At 52.9% G+C, this 13,527-nt stretch overlaps 1 protein-coding gene across 1 annotated transcript in view; it reads right to left on the reverse strand.

The window, feature by feature from the left end:
- Positions 1-1,709: 1,709 nt before the first annotated feature.
- The window catches only part of bahcc1a (BAH domain and coiled-coil containing 1a), a 65,250-nt gene continuing 53,432 nt past the window's right edge, over positions 1,710-13,527 (reverse strand). The window contains exons 16-28 of the mRNA XM_084677940.1: positions 13,215-13,437; positions 12,536-12,745; positions 11,267-11,440; positions 10,888-11,165; positions 10,252-10,353; positions 9,561-9,693; positions 9,224-9,344; positions 8,718-8,793; positions 6,338-6,563; positions 5,936-6,082; positions 4,452-5,728; positions 4,047-4,283; positions 1,710-3,895 (exon numbers count right to left, since the gene is read on the reverse strand). Of these exons, the coding sequence (XP_084534066.1) occupies positions 3,686-3,895; positions 4,047-4,283; positions 4,452-5,728; positions 5,936-6,082; positions 6,338-6,563; positions 8,718-8,793; positions 9,224-9,344; positions 9,561-9,693; positions 10,252-10,353; positions 10,888-11,165; positions 11,267-11,440; positions 12,536-12,745; positions 13,215-13,437 (3,414 nt within the window). The 3' untranslated portion in view covers positions 1,710-3,685. The remainder of the gene's footprint in view (positions 3,896-4,046; positions 4,284-4,451; positions 5,729-5,935; positions 6,083-6,337; positions 6,564-8,717; positions 8,794-9,223; positions 9,345-9,560; positions 9,694-10,251; positions 10,354-10,887; positions 11,166-11,266; positions 11,441-12,535; positions 12,746-13,214; positions 13,438-13,527) is intronic.

Genomic DNA, 13,527 nt, shown 5'->3' on the forward strand with positions numbered 1-13,527 from the left:
TCAACATGCATCGAGTGTGTGGCAGTAAACAGGCATGTTTGTGTTTGCCGTTCGCTGGGCAGCTGCTGAAAATGAGTGATGCACCCATTAGCCCCTGTCAGAGCTCCGGGGGAAAGGCTGGCGCGCAACATAGGACACAATCCCCCCCCCCCCCCCTTCCCCCCGGGGCCTGCCGAGAAAGGTCACTGACCCGCATTGGGGCCCCCTGCAGCAATGCCAGCGGGGGTTATCTCCCTGGTCCTGGCTGACGGAGATCGCCATTGTCAAGCTGTTAAGCATACAGAAACACACACAGATCATTTCTATGTGTGGTGTGGAGGAAGGAGTGGGTTCAGTACCGGGAATCTGGAGACATGGGCATCCACTCAGTCTGTTTTTACATGGTTAGTTTGTGAATCCCATGGATGTTTAGTGTGGCACCAAACTGAAACAGAAACATTGACGTGCCCAGACCAAAGCAGACGATCCAGAAGAATGATGCAGGGCATTGCAGTCTCCACTAGAGAGCGCCCTCCTTACTCTATCCACGCATCATTAATTCTGGATTGACATCCCTGGTTAGAAACTCCTAGAACAGCCTACAAATGATGGAGCTCATATGAGGGCGACAGACTCATTGTCATTTATATAAAAATAAAATATGTGCAGAATTGTCAATAAAATCCGCAGGTTTAAAGTCTGATATTTATTCATAATCCATCCATTAAAAAATCTCAATACTAAAACACTTTTACAGATTGATCATTTAAGCATTTTTTGTCAAATGAATACCCTTAAAACAAAAATGTACTTTACACATGTACAGGTCTTTACAACATTAACAAACGATGGAAATTGATTAAATAAAAACACTTAACATCTTCATGAATCATCTTTATACTTGGTCGTAAAACATTTTGATATTTACAAAACCAGTGGGTTGAAAACATCTTTAATTTAGGTACATTTGACAAATAATTTTGTCATAGTCAATAGTCCCTCATATTGTTAAAATATGGTAAGTGAAAACGAAGCTGGAGTAAGCCATTCTTAGTTCGCCTACATCACTTCCTGTGGCCTATCAAAGAACATACAAGGAATGTACTGTCAGATACTGTACATGACACATGTCTTTGTGACATCACAAGGGAGCCACTTCACTGGAATGTTCTCCACTTTGGCCAGTGCTGCAGAATTTCCTTAATTTTGCATGCCTCGTGGCCAAGGAGCCTCTGAAACACCTTTTTATCCATAAACGCCCAAACTGTGAAGCATTTTTAAGCAGTATTGCACCTGTAACCTGACTAACTGACACCTATTAGCTTTGAAGTATTTCTGTCTTTGGAGCTAATGGGCCCTGTGCACATTGAAACATATTTTATTGTGCAATTCAACAACACTGACATGACCGAAATAGATCTAATCTATAAATCACAGTACCCCAATGAAGCCTAGCTTCTCTCTTAGAGCAGAGCTGTAGCCTTTATAGAGGCTTTCAAGTGTTTCACACATTTCAAACCATGGCACATTCGTAATCACAAAAACACACCCACTCACAAACGTACACACACACACACACACACACACACGCAAATTTGATGCTTCGATTTTGAGATAGACAAAACTATAAGTAGTGAACAGGTTTGTTTCTCACCTTATTTATACTCCTTGTATGTCATGGCAGATCCAGTGAGCTTGGACACTGCTGAACAACACACGGCATTCAGAGATAGTTTGGGATGCGAGGATCCAGTGTTGCTTTATTTTCTTGGCTAAGAGGCCTCTACAAGGCCAAACTTTATTAAGAAGTTCAAATCAGACGTCACACCAAGAAAAACAAAATCACATTCTAATAAAGCGCTCTTGGCATGTTGAGCAAACAGCAAAATTGACAATAAATAAAAATAAATGTGATGAGCAAATAAAAACGTTGCGAACATGGAATACAGTCAGGATTGCATATCAAATAATGAAGACAAAGACAAACAAGATGTGTTTGGCACAAAAATAAAACATTTTTGATTGAGTGAGCCTAATAAACCAGCCAGTCCATTGCTTCATGATTCTGATTGTCCACCACAGCTACTGTCGAGCAGAGCTAAAACACAAAATGTCTCCTCTCTACCGAACTGCCAAAACTCTCACGTTGTTGATACAGTGGTAGGACAGGACTGACTAGGTGGTTAGCCCGTCATTAGCACTTTACAAAGCTGCAGATACATGTGCAAGAAACCATTGTCACAATGCAAAGCCGATAATGAATATAAAATAGGAATGAGCAACAGTTTGATAAAAGTTTGAGTTCCTAGTGATCTCAGATTCGATTATAACACAGATGCTTGAGATACTTTAAATAAAAAAGAGATAAAGATCTTATACACACTTTGGTTTTCTACAGGTCTGTTCGTTTTTGTCGACTATGCACTTAAGTAAAGTCCATCGACCCACGCTTTGCAGACCCAGACTTGTTTAGAACAGATTCCTGGTGAGATTAGGCCGTGTCATGGCTTAACTACAGGGATGCCAGAACACTCACTCACCACACAAACAAAATAGTGTTAGAATGAATTTCCAACTTGTTAAATATGAATTATGTTGTAACCCGTGATTGCAATCCAGTTGGATCTGCTATGTAGCGATGAACAACTCAAAAGGACATAAATAAAGGTGTCGTAAAACCGATGCTCAACTTGACAGGACAATTAACAAAATATTAGCCACTTGACCTATGTTTTTTTTTTTTTTACAGGGTAACTCCTTTCTCTGAGAAAGAGAGTTTTCTCCTGTCTGTTTCCTCTTCACCTCTGTGCTCTGTCTGTCTGTCTTTCCTCCTGTCTGTTTCAGCAGGGCATGTGCAGTGCAACGCATACATCTTCAGCTCATCTTCCCAAAGGAAAACAACAATAACGACAACGTATTCAACACTCATAGAAAAATAAATCAATCGAAAAACATGGAAAGATACCTTTCATATATACAATATACTTCTATATAAAATAGCTTTTATATACATATAGACAATACAACAATAAAACTGATAATTGACCTGTACAATATACACCTGAACCATTAAGACAGGCAAGAGGTACTGAAGTGTATGGCTTGATTTGGAAAAATGCAAAATATTTACATACATCACCTTTATGCACATTTTATACATATTTTCAAACATCCCTGGAATCATGTTGAGGTCTGGGGAGGAATCCTCGACCTCACGGTCACTCACTCAGCCACAACCACGCCAGACTTGGTCTGGAACAACCCACAGGCCTTATGGGAACCTTGAAGTCATCCAATCCAACCCCTCTCCCAGCTCTCCTTGGGTGACACACTATGGGGGTTAGGGAGTGTGCTGCAAACTTTCGACAATCCAATGTAGGACACTGTGGAGAGAAGCTGGACCAATGGAAATGAAGTCTGATGTTGTTGACCTTTTTCTACGCAGGTGGCCCCAGATCGTTTGTCTCGAGTGGAGCAGAGGTGGGGTTCGTGGCTGCTGTGAACCCCACCCCTCTCTCCACCAACCCACACCCAGGATAAGGGTTGCGAGGAGCCCCAGTGTGAGGCCGGGGACAGCCCCTGCTCAGGTCTGGGTCTGACAAACCCCTTCAGACTTAGTCATGGCCAGGGGTCCTTCAGGCAATGCCTTAGTCACCTGTCACCCTTACACGGTGGTCCCGTAGAAAGGCTTTCCTCAGTAGTACGCTCAGCAGAGGATGGACAGGCCCTCGGCAGTGAGCAGCTGTCCGCTGGTGGGGTCGTAGGTCCCAGCCAGGTAGTAGAGCTCCTGGGGAGGCCCACCGGGCCTCTGGCCGCGGGCCACTCGCTCATACTCCTCAAGACTCACCACCTGGCACTTATGGGAGATTGTCTGGACGTCGTTCTCATCCTCATGGCACGACTGGTACAACGCATGCTGGGGAAGTGGAGGTGGGGCAAAGAATAGCTTCATTCAGTGTGTACACTTTGAATGCTGGATTTAAAAGAACTTCCAAGCCTGTTTCCAAGCCTGTCGTGCTGTATATCTGAGGAACGCTATGCTAACTGCTACGTTGTCCGGGCCTTACCTTGCCATCGCGGTGCCTCTTGCCCAGTTTGGTCTCCTCGGGGTGGTAGAACCACTTCACCTTGACCACCATGCTGGAAGTCCAGGACTCCCAGAAGCTCTCGATGCGGCCGACGTAGGGCAGGTGGGGGCGCCCGGCTGACAGGAAGACGGCGCAATCGCCCACCCTCACCGTGTCCCGGCCCCGCACAATGGCCTTGTAGTACAGCTTCCTGGCCTTGCCCTTCAGACCCCGCCTCTGTGGAGAACCGTGTGTGTTAAGTCAGAACAATGACCCTGCACGACATTACCCCAGGCTGGGTTTTTGGTATTCACTAGGGCACACCTGGCATTGCTAAACCACATGATTTCAGTTCAAAATCAATGTCATGTACTGAATGCTTGGCTCATGTACTGAGGAGTGTACCTGGGTCGGGTTTCCTGACCACCTCCATAGCTGTCTCCCCGCCAGGAAGGACGCCATCTTGGGCCTGGGCCCGGGGCCGTCCTCCGACAGTAGCCTCTGCCTCTTCACCAGCTCTCTGGAGGGTTTGGAGGAGGAGCCGCTGCACTCCTTCCTCTTCAGCGGCTTGAGGCAGTGGTCCGCCGGTCCGCCTCCCTTGGCGCCGGCCACGGCCACGGCCTTGGCCACGAAGGCGTGGTGGCGGGCCCCGGAGGGCGAGGTGGCATTGGGGGAGCGGGACTCCGGGGGCTGCAGCAGGGAGCGGTGAGAGGACAGGCAGCCCTGCAGCAGCAGGGCGGAGCTCTCCTCGTCCTCCGAGCTGTAGGACGAGTCGTTGTCCGAGGAGCAGAGGCTGGAGCTGGACAGCGAGCCCGAGGAGGAGGAGCTGGACGAGCCGGACGAGGAGGAGGAGACGGAGAGGCGGGAGAGGAAGCGGCCGGCCGTCCTCAGGCCCCCGGAGGCCGCGGCCAGCGCCGACGACCTCCTTCTCCTCTCCTCCTCCTCCTCCTCCTCTTCGTCGTCCAGGTCCGAGTAGGAGCTGTGGCAGTCTCGGTGGCAGCTGAGGCCCAGCTCTCCAAACTCGCCCAGAGGCAAGGAGGCGGAGGGCTTCCTCTGGGGAGGGGCCCCTTTCAGGAGGAGGTCCGCCCTGGATGCGCCCTCCTTCCTGTTGTCCTTCACCAGCAGGACAGGGTGGGAGTAGGCCTCCGGCCTGGCGAGACCTCCGCCGCCGACGCCTTTCGAGCCGAACCCTGAGCCGCCCAGCAACAGCAGCGCCTTGCTGCTCTTGGTCTTCGGTGAGGTCACCCCCTCGTGGTCCAGCTTGACCAGGAACTCCTGCCCCGTCTTCCTGCTGCGTGGCACCCCCATCTCCTCCTGCCTGCGCCGCTGGCCGTAGGAGGTTCCCCGGGAGCCCAGGGCCAGGCCGGAGGGCTGGGTACTGCCGAACGAGGCATAGCCATTAGCGATGCTGCTGAAGGAGTCCACCTCGAAGGAGCTGCTGCTGAACAGGCCCTTGGCCGGGGTGGAGGTCGGGGCCTGGGGCTGGGTCTGCTGGGCCGGGGGCTGGGGGAACAGGTGGGCCTCCCGGCCTCTCTGGGTCTTCCTGGTGCTCCCGTTGAACTGGAACAGGTTGTCGGACACCCTCTTCTTGGGCATGGCCACTGCGGGCCAGCTGAGCTGGGGGGCGGGGCTCTTGTTGTTGTTGTCAGTCTGCTTCTTCTTACCCGATCCCTTGGGCCTCCCTTACACACCACAAACACACGCAGAAAGAGATTTAGTCACTGAGCTATCAAGGGATGAACATTAAACACAAAATATATTTCATCCGCCACCGATAATGTGCTTTATTTATGAAGGACTCTTTCTTCTACGCATGATGAATGAATTGCGGCGGAATGTTTCGGGGAGGGGGGGGGGGAGGTGGGGAGGGTTCAGTCGCAGCTTCTCACCCGGTCTTCTTCTCTCATCCTGGGTCTTGTTGGAGTCGAAGCTGTACTGTCTGTCTGGGTGTCTCTCTCTGAGGGGGGCCTGTTCCAGCCCGGAGCCCCTCCTGGCTGCCTGGGCGCTGGAGACCAGGGCAGGGGACGGCTCAGCACCTGGAGGAGGGGGGGGGGGGGGGGGGGGGGGGCACGGAGAGGGGGAGGGGGGGCACGGAGAGGGAGAGGGGGGGGGGGTCAATACAAGCTGATAGGAATGCTGCTATGTCGGTGAACAGTCACTTGAGGATGCACATTCGGCGCGCGTGCATGAGCGAAGTGCGGCGCGTTTCGTCAATCTAAACCGGGAAGGAAGGAACGTGCTCGACGACAGGAGAGGTGTTCTAGGGTGATCGCCACAGGGGAGGCACTCACACTGGATCTGGTAGCCCGGAGGGAGGAGACGGATGTTGGACAGGACAATCCTCCCCCTGTCTCCGTCGTCAAACTCCACCATGACGCCCCCCTGCTTGCCGTCCTCGGCCGCCCCGCTCCGGCGCACGTTGCCTGGGTAGAGGCAGCGGGACCGCTCGCTCCAGTAGGCACACACCCTGGTCCCTTCGGTCAGCAAGGCCTCCGACTCCGGACGCAAATCCAAAACCTGAGAGTCGACAACGAGTTAAGATTCATTGCAGACCACACACAGGCGCGCGCACACACACAAAACCACACAGGCACACAAAACACACACACACACACACAGTGTGTATGGCCAGTCACCATGCCTCGTCTCCAAGCGGCACTTATCTCATGCCAATGTGCCAGTCAGAGCTGAAAGGAGCGGAAGCCATGATGCAGTAAATCCTGACTTGCTGAGTAATACTAAAGAGGGCTTGAATAGGGGGCCTGTGATTGCGGGTTGCCAGATTCCTCCTCCCAACAATGCGGGCAGGGCCAGCATCCGCCACTCACAGGGGGGCCCTTTCAGGTTGTTTTAATTTACTGTTGCCATGGAGAGGGACTCTTTGACGGATGAGGTGTGGGTGTGGATGGGCAGACGTGTGTGAAAGGGTGCGAGTGTGTGTGTGTGTGTGTGTGTGTGTGTGTGTGAAAGAGATATGGTGGGAGAGTGAGTGGGAGAGAGAGAGATGTATGTGCGCGCGCGTGCGTGTGTGTGTAGGCGGGGGTGTACTGGTGTCAGAGGTAAATAAATGGCTCCTGGATACGGCGAAAGACTGGAAAGTGGAAGTATGGCGTAATTAAAGCCAGCTGCTATTTGAAGACCGTTTACACAACTCGACCCAGCTGCCAGGATCACTGCGCAACAGGCAGGAGGGTTGGGAAACGCGTGAGCGGCAGAGAGGAAGCAAAAGGGAGAGCCTGGATGGCCAGAGAGGACGCGTGACATGAGAGGACCTAAAGACGGATCCAGGCAGCCAGAAGAGAAACATGGGCCTCCGTAGGACCTGCGGGGAGTTCCTCTACGAAAGCAGCCAGCGACAAAGGCAGCCCAGGTCAGGTGTGCGCTGGCTTGCTGCCTCTCAGGCTGCCCAGGGCGACAAAAAGAGGAGGGGAGAGAGAGAGAGAGAGAGAGAGAGAGAGAGAGAGAGAGAGAGAGAGAGAGAGAGAGAGAGGAGAGAGCTAGGGTACCAAGGCAGCGCTGGGATCAGCTGAGCCAAGTCAACTCTCCTCCACTCTCCCTCCGTCTCTCCCTAAGGACTGTTCCGGGACCGGCGCTTACAACACAATCCCGTGGCCACCTCTTCCTCATTGTCCTTTCGCCTAGTCTCCTTTGTCCTCCGTGCTGGAGACTGCCCTCTGTGTCCGCAGCTTCCTGTCACATGGTTTACGGCTCTCGGCGCAGGAGCAAGCGCCCATGTCTGAGGGGGAACCTATGCCGGGATGCCGTCAGACAGCAGGGCAGAAGTCAGTAGGCCCACTGTAAACTCTCCGGAGCATTCCACCAGGACGAGCGGGGGGGGGGGGGAGGCGGCGGGCGCAGGTTAGCGCGACGCAAAGGAACGGCGGCCAAGAATGCGCTGCTGCGGTTTTACACTGTGTAATTAGGGCCCCATTTCACTGATGGCTTAGATAAACTGTAATGTTAGCTTAACATGGAGCTCGGCGAGAATTACAGAAGGCAAACACACACTCGCACACTTTTGTGGTGGACGTGGATTTATTTTGTATTTATTTTTCAAACACCAAGCCTGGTTTCTGAGGAGAATATCGTCCAACTGGAGGTTGATAGCATGCCTGATTAGGCTGGTGTAGCACGTTGTCAGCTTAGCACTCCACCGTGGTGCAGCGCCTCTGTAGCTGTGTATCCTCTAGCCTCTAGCTAGCTCTACCAGGATGCTTCTCCTTCAGTCCCTCTATCACACTCTTCCATGCTTAAACAGGTGCCTCAGTCGCTGTGCAGCTTCCGGCCTCAACCTAGCTCTATCAGTATGGACAGCATGTGCTGTTGAGAGGGAAAGGCCACGTCATCTCCCATTAAGACACAAAAACATGAATGGATCCAGGTGTGAGAAGGATTATCCCCACACAGATGATGGCTTTACACACACACACACACACACAAACAAACACGCACCTATGCATACACACACACACACACCCAGAGACCATGCTACCCATCTGTTCACATTCATTTAAGAGGTTTAGTGGGCCAGACTAAGGAGTTAGACGGCGAGGGGGGAGGGGGGGGGGAGAAGGCAAGGAGAGGAGAGGGAGGGGAGGAAGAGGAGAAGATGAAGGAGGAGGGAAGAGAGGAGCGCGGGGGTAAAGGTCAGGGAGGTTTGAGGCAGCTCACCGCCTCCTGAAGCAGCTGCTCCAGGGAGTAGATCCTGGGGCGGTTTCCTCTCTCCCCGTCGATAACAATGCTGTAGCTGGAGAAAGAACAGAGCTGTTTACAGCCATGTGTGCATTTGTGTGTGTGTGTGTGCGTGTGTGTGTATGTGTGCGCGAGGAGACTCAGTGTTATGTAAGAGAGAAAGAGAGGAAAAGAGAGATAGAGAGAGAGAGAGAAAGAGAGAGAGAGAGAGAGAGAGAGAGAGAGAGAGAGAGAGAGAGAGAGAGAGAGAGAGAGAGAGAGAGAGAGAGAGAGATAGCTCAGCAGGGTGTGTGTGGGCTCCTTCTGGGTTGGCTTGTCTGGGTGCCAAATGTGACTGAGGGTTTTTAACCTCAGCCAACATAGACCATCATGACTATCAGATGGTGCAGTGACCGTCCATGAGTGTGTTCCTGTGTGTATGCATTCCTGTGTGTGTGTGCGCTCCTGTGTGTGTGTTCCTGTGTATATGTGTGTAGGGTCATTACATGTCAGGCAGTTCCAGTGTATGGACACGGGCAGCGTAGAGAAGTTCGTCCTCCTTGGATATCAGCACCTTCAGTCCATCTGTCAGGACCTCTTTTGTAAGAACGCAGCTGGGAGTGGGAGCTGGTCAGACAGACAGACAGTCAAATCAACCATATCAGCATTTGCTCATAAATCATCTATGCGCTTATTCGATTTGATCAAAGACGATTCCATGACGTCTTCAGTGAATCTCCTTCATTCCTTCAGAAACATAATCTTACACCATGCTGTGCGTGTTTATGGAATCACCAAGGAGGACTTCTAGGGTGAAAGTCTTGCTGGAGTCTTGCTCCTCACCTTGATTGCCCCTCGAGTTGAATGGGAGGTTGCTGTCGTCGTCCCCCTCCGAAAAGCTGCTGTCCTCATCCAACTGGAAACCCTCATCCGCTGCAAAGCTCTCCAACAACCGGCTCACCGCTCGCCCCTTAGGCTGGAGGGACCACAGGGGAGAGAGGACAGAGAGAGGAGAGAGAGAGATAGACAGAGAGAGAGAGAGAGAGAGAGAGAGAGAGAGAGAGAGAGAGAGAGAGAGAGAGAGAGAGAGAGAGAGAGAGGAAGAGGGTAGAGAGGTAACATCGAGAGAGAGGGGGGACACCAGGAGAGGAGGATGTAGAGACAGACATAGAAGCAGAAGGCATAGAAGGTAGTTAGCATGCAACTGAGAGAGTGCATAGTAACAGGACAAGGCTACGCAGTACATGCACTTATCTGCAGCAGAAGGTGTTATCCATCCCCTCCCCGCCCCCCCGCCCCCCCATCCCCCCCTTTTCCATCGCACTTCCCCTCACCACCCCATCACCTCTTTGTCAGCAGGGGGCGGGAAAGTCAAATGTGCTAAGTGCATTTCAGAAACGTCTGGAGTGGGGAACCTCAAGGTGTCGTTTCTAGGAATTCTATTTTACTGTGTAGAAACAACATTCGGATGGATCTGCATGAGCGGGGGGGGGGGGGCACTCTGGGAACGGGTTGAGAGACGGTGATTGGTTACCTCTTTGTTGCGGCTCCTCCTACCCCGGAGGTCAGTTTCCTGGCTGTGTGGGGACTGGACCCCGCCCCCGGCTCCGCCTCCACTGGACCAGCAACTTCTCCTCTGTGGAAACATAGCATGAAGGGCATGAGAGTGTGTGTGTTTGGGTGTGTGTGTGAGTGTCTTTTTTTGGTGTGTGTGTGTATGTTTGAGTGTGTGCGTTTGTGAGTTTGGGCACAGCTTTGTATGTGTGTGTGTGTGTGTGTGTGGGTGTGTGTGTAGAGATCTCGAGCTATGAATCATCCGAACAAGTGCAAGGCTATAGAGGAGTTGGCAGCAATCTACAGCAGTTACGCAATGTTGAGGATTGAGTAAGATCAAGGTTTTTATAAGCATTTTCTTATTGTACTGTACTGATGTTTCTCAGCCATGTCGAAACTGATACTGCTTCTGGGAAGGGCGGATATGTCTTCAGAAACAATCCCGTGTAAAGTTGTGAAATCTATGACTACAATAAAAAAGTTCATGTTTTTTCGTAGTGGTTCCATGTGAACTCTGTAGACAGTATTCTCGTGTGCCAGTTGATTCTTTCCCTACAGTTGGTTCAGTCACATGACAAACGTCTGATCCAGATCTCCTCGGCCTGGATATGCTAACCTTGTTGATGGGGCCCCTTAGCATGGTGTTCTTGCGAGTGGCCCTCTTCAGCCTCTCGCTGGTGGAGGGGAAGGTGGCTAGGCCCATGCCCCTGCGGTAGAGGCTGCCTCTGGTGCCCAGACTCCCCCAGCTGGGCTCCTGGAGCCGGGGCCCGCGGCCTCTCTTCACCCCCTCCTGGTCCTCGGAGGGCTTCTTGGCTGCAGTACCCGTGCTGAGCCTACAGGGGGCCTTCTTCCTCACCTTCACATCCCCCTCTGCTCCAGACAGACTATGGGACCCTGGGAGAACCAATGACGAATCGCAGAAAGTGATTTAGACCAGAGCCATCGGTGATAGGTGGTAGGCGGTGTCGTGTAGAATATTCGGGCTGGTCTCGTACCGTACAGCTCCTGTCTCTCCTTCTTGTTCCTGGCTTTCTGATTGGCTTCCAGCTTCACGACAGAGGAGGGAGACGGACCAGTCAGAGTCAGGCTGGATGACACGTCTCTAGGGGGTTGGACTTTGATGTCTTGTCCTTCATCACTGTCATAACTGCCGTCCTCATCCTCCTCTTCTGAGGAAGACAAAATAGAGCACAAGCAGAATAAGGTTAGCCAACTCAGTGAACATACAGTACTTTCTGTGCTCAAATTACAATTTTCAACATACTAAGTCAATCACAGATTCTCGTTTTGTAACAACTCAGATGAGGACTTTGTGTTCTCTACCCTGACGTTTTGAAACCGCCTTCTTATCTGGTTTGAGCAAATGAGCATTCACTCAAATGAAATATGATGTGTTTTGTTGGAGCGTTTTATTGGCCGTGCTAGTCCTTACAAGTGTGGCTGGAGTATTTCTACACTAAGTGAGTGTCAATGCGTACGGCTGTGTGGGCGCGTGTTTGTGCGCGAGCGCGTGTTTGTGCGCGAGCGTGTGTTTGTGTGCGCGAGCGCGTGTTTGTGCCTGTGGTGGTTGTGCGTCCGTGTGTACGGTTGAAATGGGCTGTTTGTGTGCGCGAGCGCGGCTGTGTGTGTGTGTACGCGTGTGAGAGTGTGTGTCCGTGGCCTCTGGCTGCTCCGTGTTGCAGCCTGCTTGTCTCCGGGCCTGTCACTGCCTCTCACAGGCAGCTGTCCACAGCTGCGGCCGTGCGTCTCGCTCCGACGAGCCGGACGCCGCCCGGGCGCCGAGGTGTCGGGTGTCAGCGCGCCGGCCGCCGCCCGCGCACTCGTCATTGACGAGACATTCGTCAACACCTCCTCACTCACCTCTGAGCACTGACGGGGGTCGGGGGGGGGGGGGTCGGGGGAGGGAGATCGCTTTCGGAGTAATTAACAAATTAGCAAAACTCACGCGGGGATCAAGCGGCGGCCTTCCGCGCATTGACGAGTGTACCGGTTTGTTTTTCAATGCCCCGGGTAAACTGCCAACGCGATCGGACTCGGCTCGCCTCGCGTTCAGCCGCGGATGCATCGGGCCGAAGAAGCTGCGTTTCGGTTCAGCTCGAGATCGCGGGTTGACCGCACACGCCGAGGCCGGACAGACGCGTGGCTGTTCACAGCGTGCCTAACCCGCCGGGCGTAGAGTGGGTGCGCCCTGCCCAACAGGAAACCCCCGTCCCCCGTTACTTTGACCCCCCAACCCCAGACCTCTGACCCTCCTCCCCGCTCACCCTGGTCGGATGAATCGCTCTCGGCAGGGCTCGTCTCGCCCTCCTCCGTCACCTCCTGCCGTCGTCTGCCTCGGAGGAGCCTGGCCCGGGGGGGTGTCAGCCTGGCGGCCCCCTGAGCCAGGGGCCCGGAGCCCTTCCTCCGCCCTCGCCGCATCATCAGCATGGATCCCGTCCAGCCGTCCTGGGCCCCGCCGCTGTCTGCGCTAGCTGCTGGGAGGAGGGCGGAGAGGGACATCACAGTCACTTCCCCTACCTGGGCCGTGACACGTTCTTAGGAGCAGAACAAGACGTATGCTGGCGTTCCGTGTTCTGATATTCCTAGGGTGTGCTCTCTGATTCACTGATGCGCTTCACTGAATTGCAGCGGTGAAAATCGTTTTGGTCGGTGTTTAAGAGAATTTAAATCGAAAACACATCAAAAACTAAGATTCATGTTGATCCCAGCTGGTCTCTACTGGCTGGTGGGTAGAGAAAAGAACCCGTACACAGGGCTACGGAAGGTCTTGTCTGAATTTTAAACGTCAGAACAGTTTGGCTCCATGCAGGCCTCAAAGTGCCTGCGTCGCCTAATCCATTCGGAAACTAAGAACCACTCTGAGCCAAGCGGATCTGCATGTGCTGCTGCCGACAACAGACCCTGAGGCGGAGCGCAGTACAATGGTGCTGTTGACATATCTACCTGTGTCACTCTGACCTCCAGACTCCCTCCTGCACTCCACCTTGGGGACGCCCTGCCTGTGGCCATGCTTGGGGGCGGAGCGGGGCGGAGAGGCCTCCTTCTCCCGGGGCCCTGGCCCCGTCAGAGTCCTCTTCCCCTTCGGCTTGAGCTGGGACATGTCACTGGCCAGCTTGGAGCCGAGGACGCCGTGAAGGCTACTCTTTCTGCAGCTCTGTCCTTTGATCTGAGAGCGGCAAAGAGAGAGAGAGGGGGGGGGAGAGAGACAGAGAGAGAGAGAGAGAGAGAGAGAGAGAGAGAGAGAGAGAGGAGAGAG

Source organism: Hypomesus nipponensis, chromosome 17, assembly GCF_054491055.1.
Source record: "Hypomesus nipponensis isolate SF chromosome 17, ASM5449105v1, whole genome shotgun sequence".
NCBI classification, from domain to species: Eukaryota; Metazoa; Chordata; class Actinopteri; order Osmeriformes; family Osmeridae; genus Hypomesus; species Hypomesus nipponensis.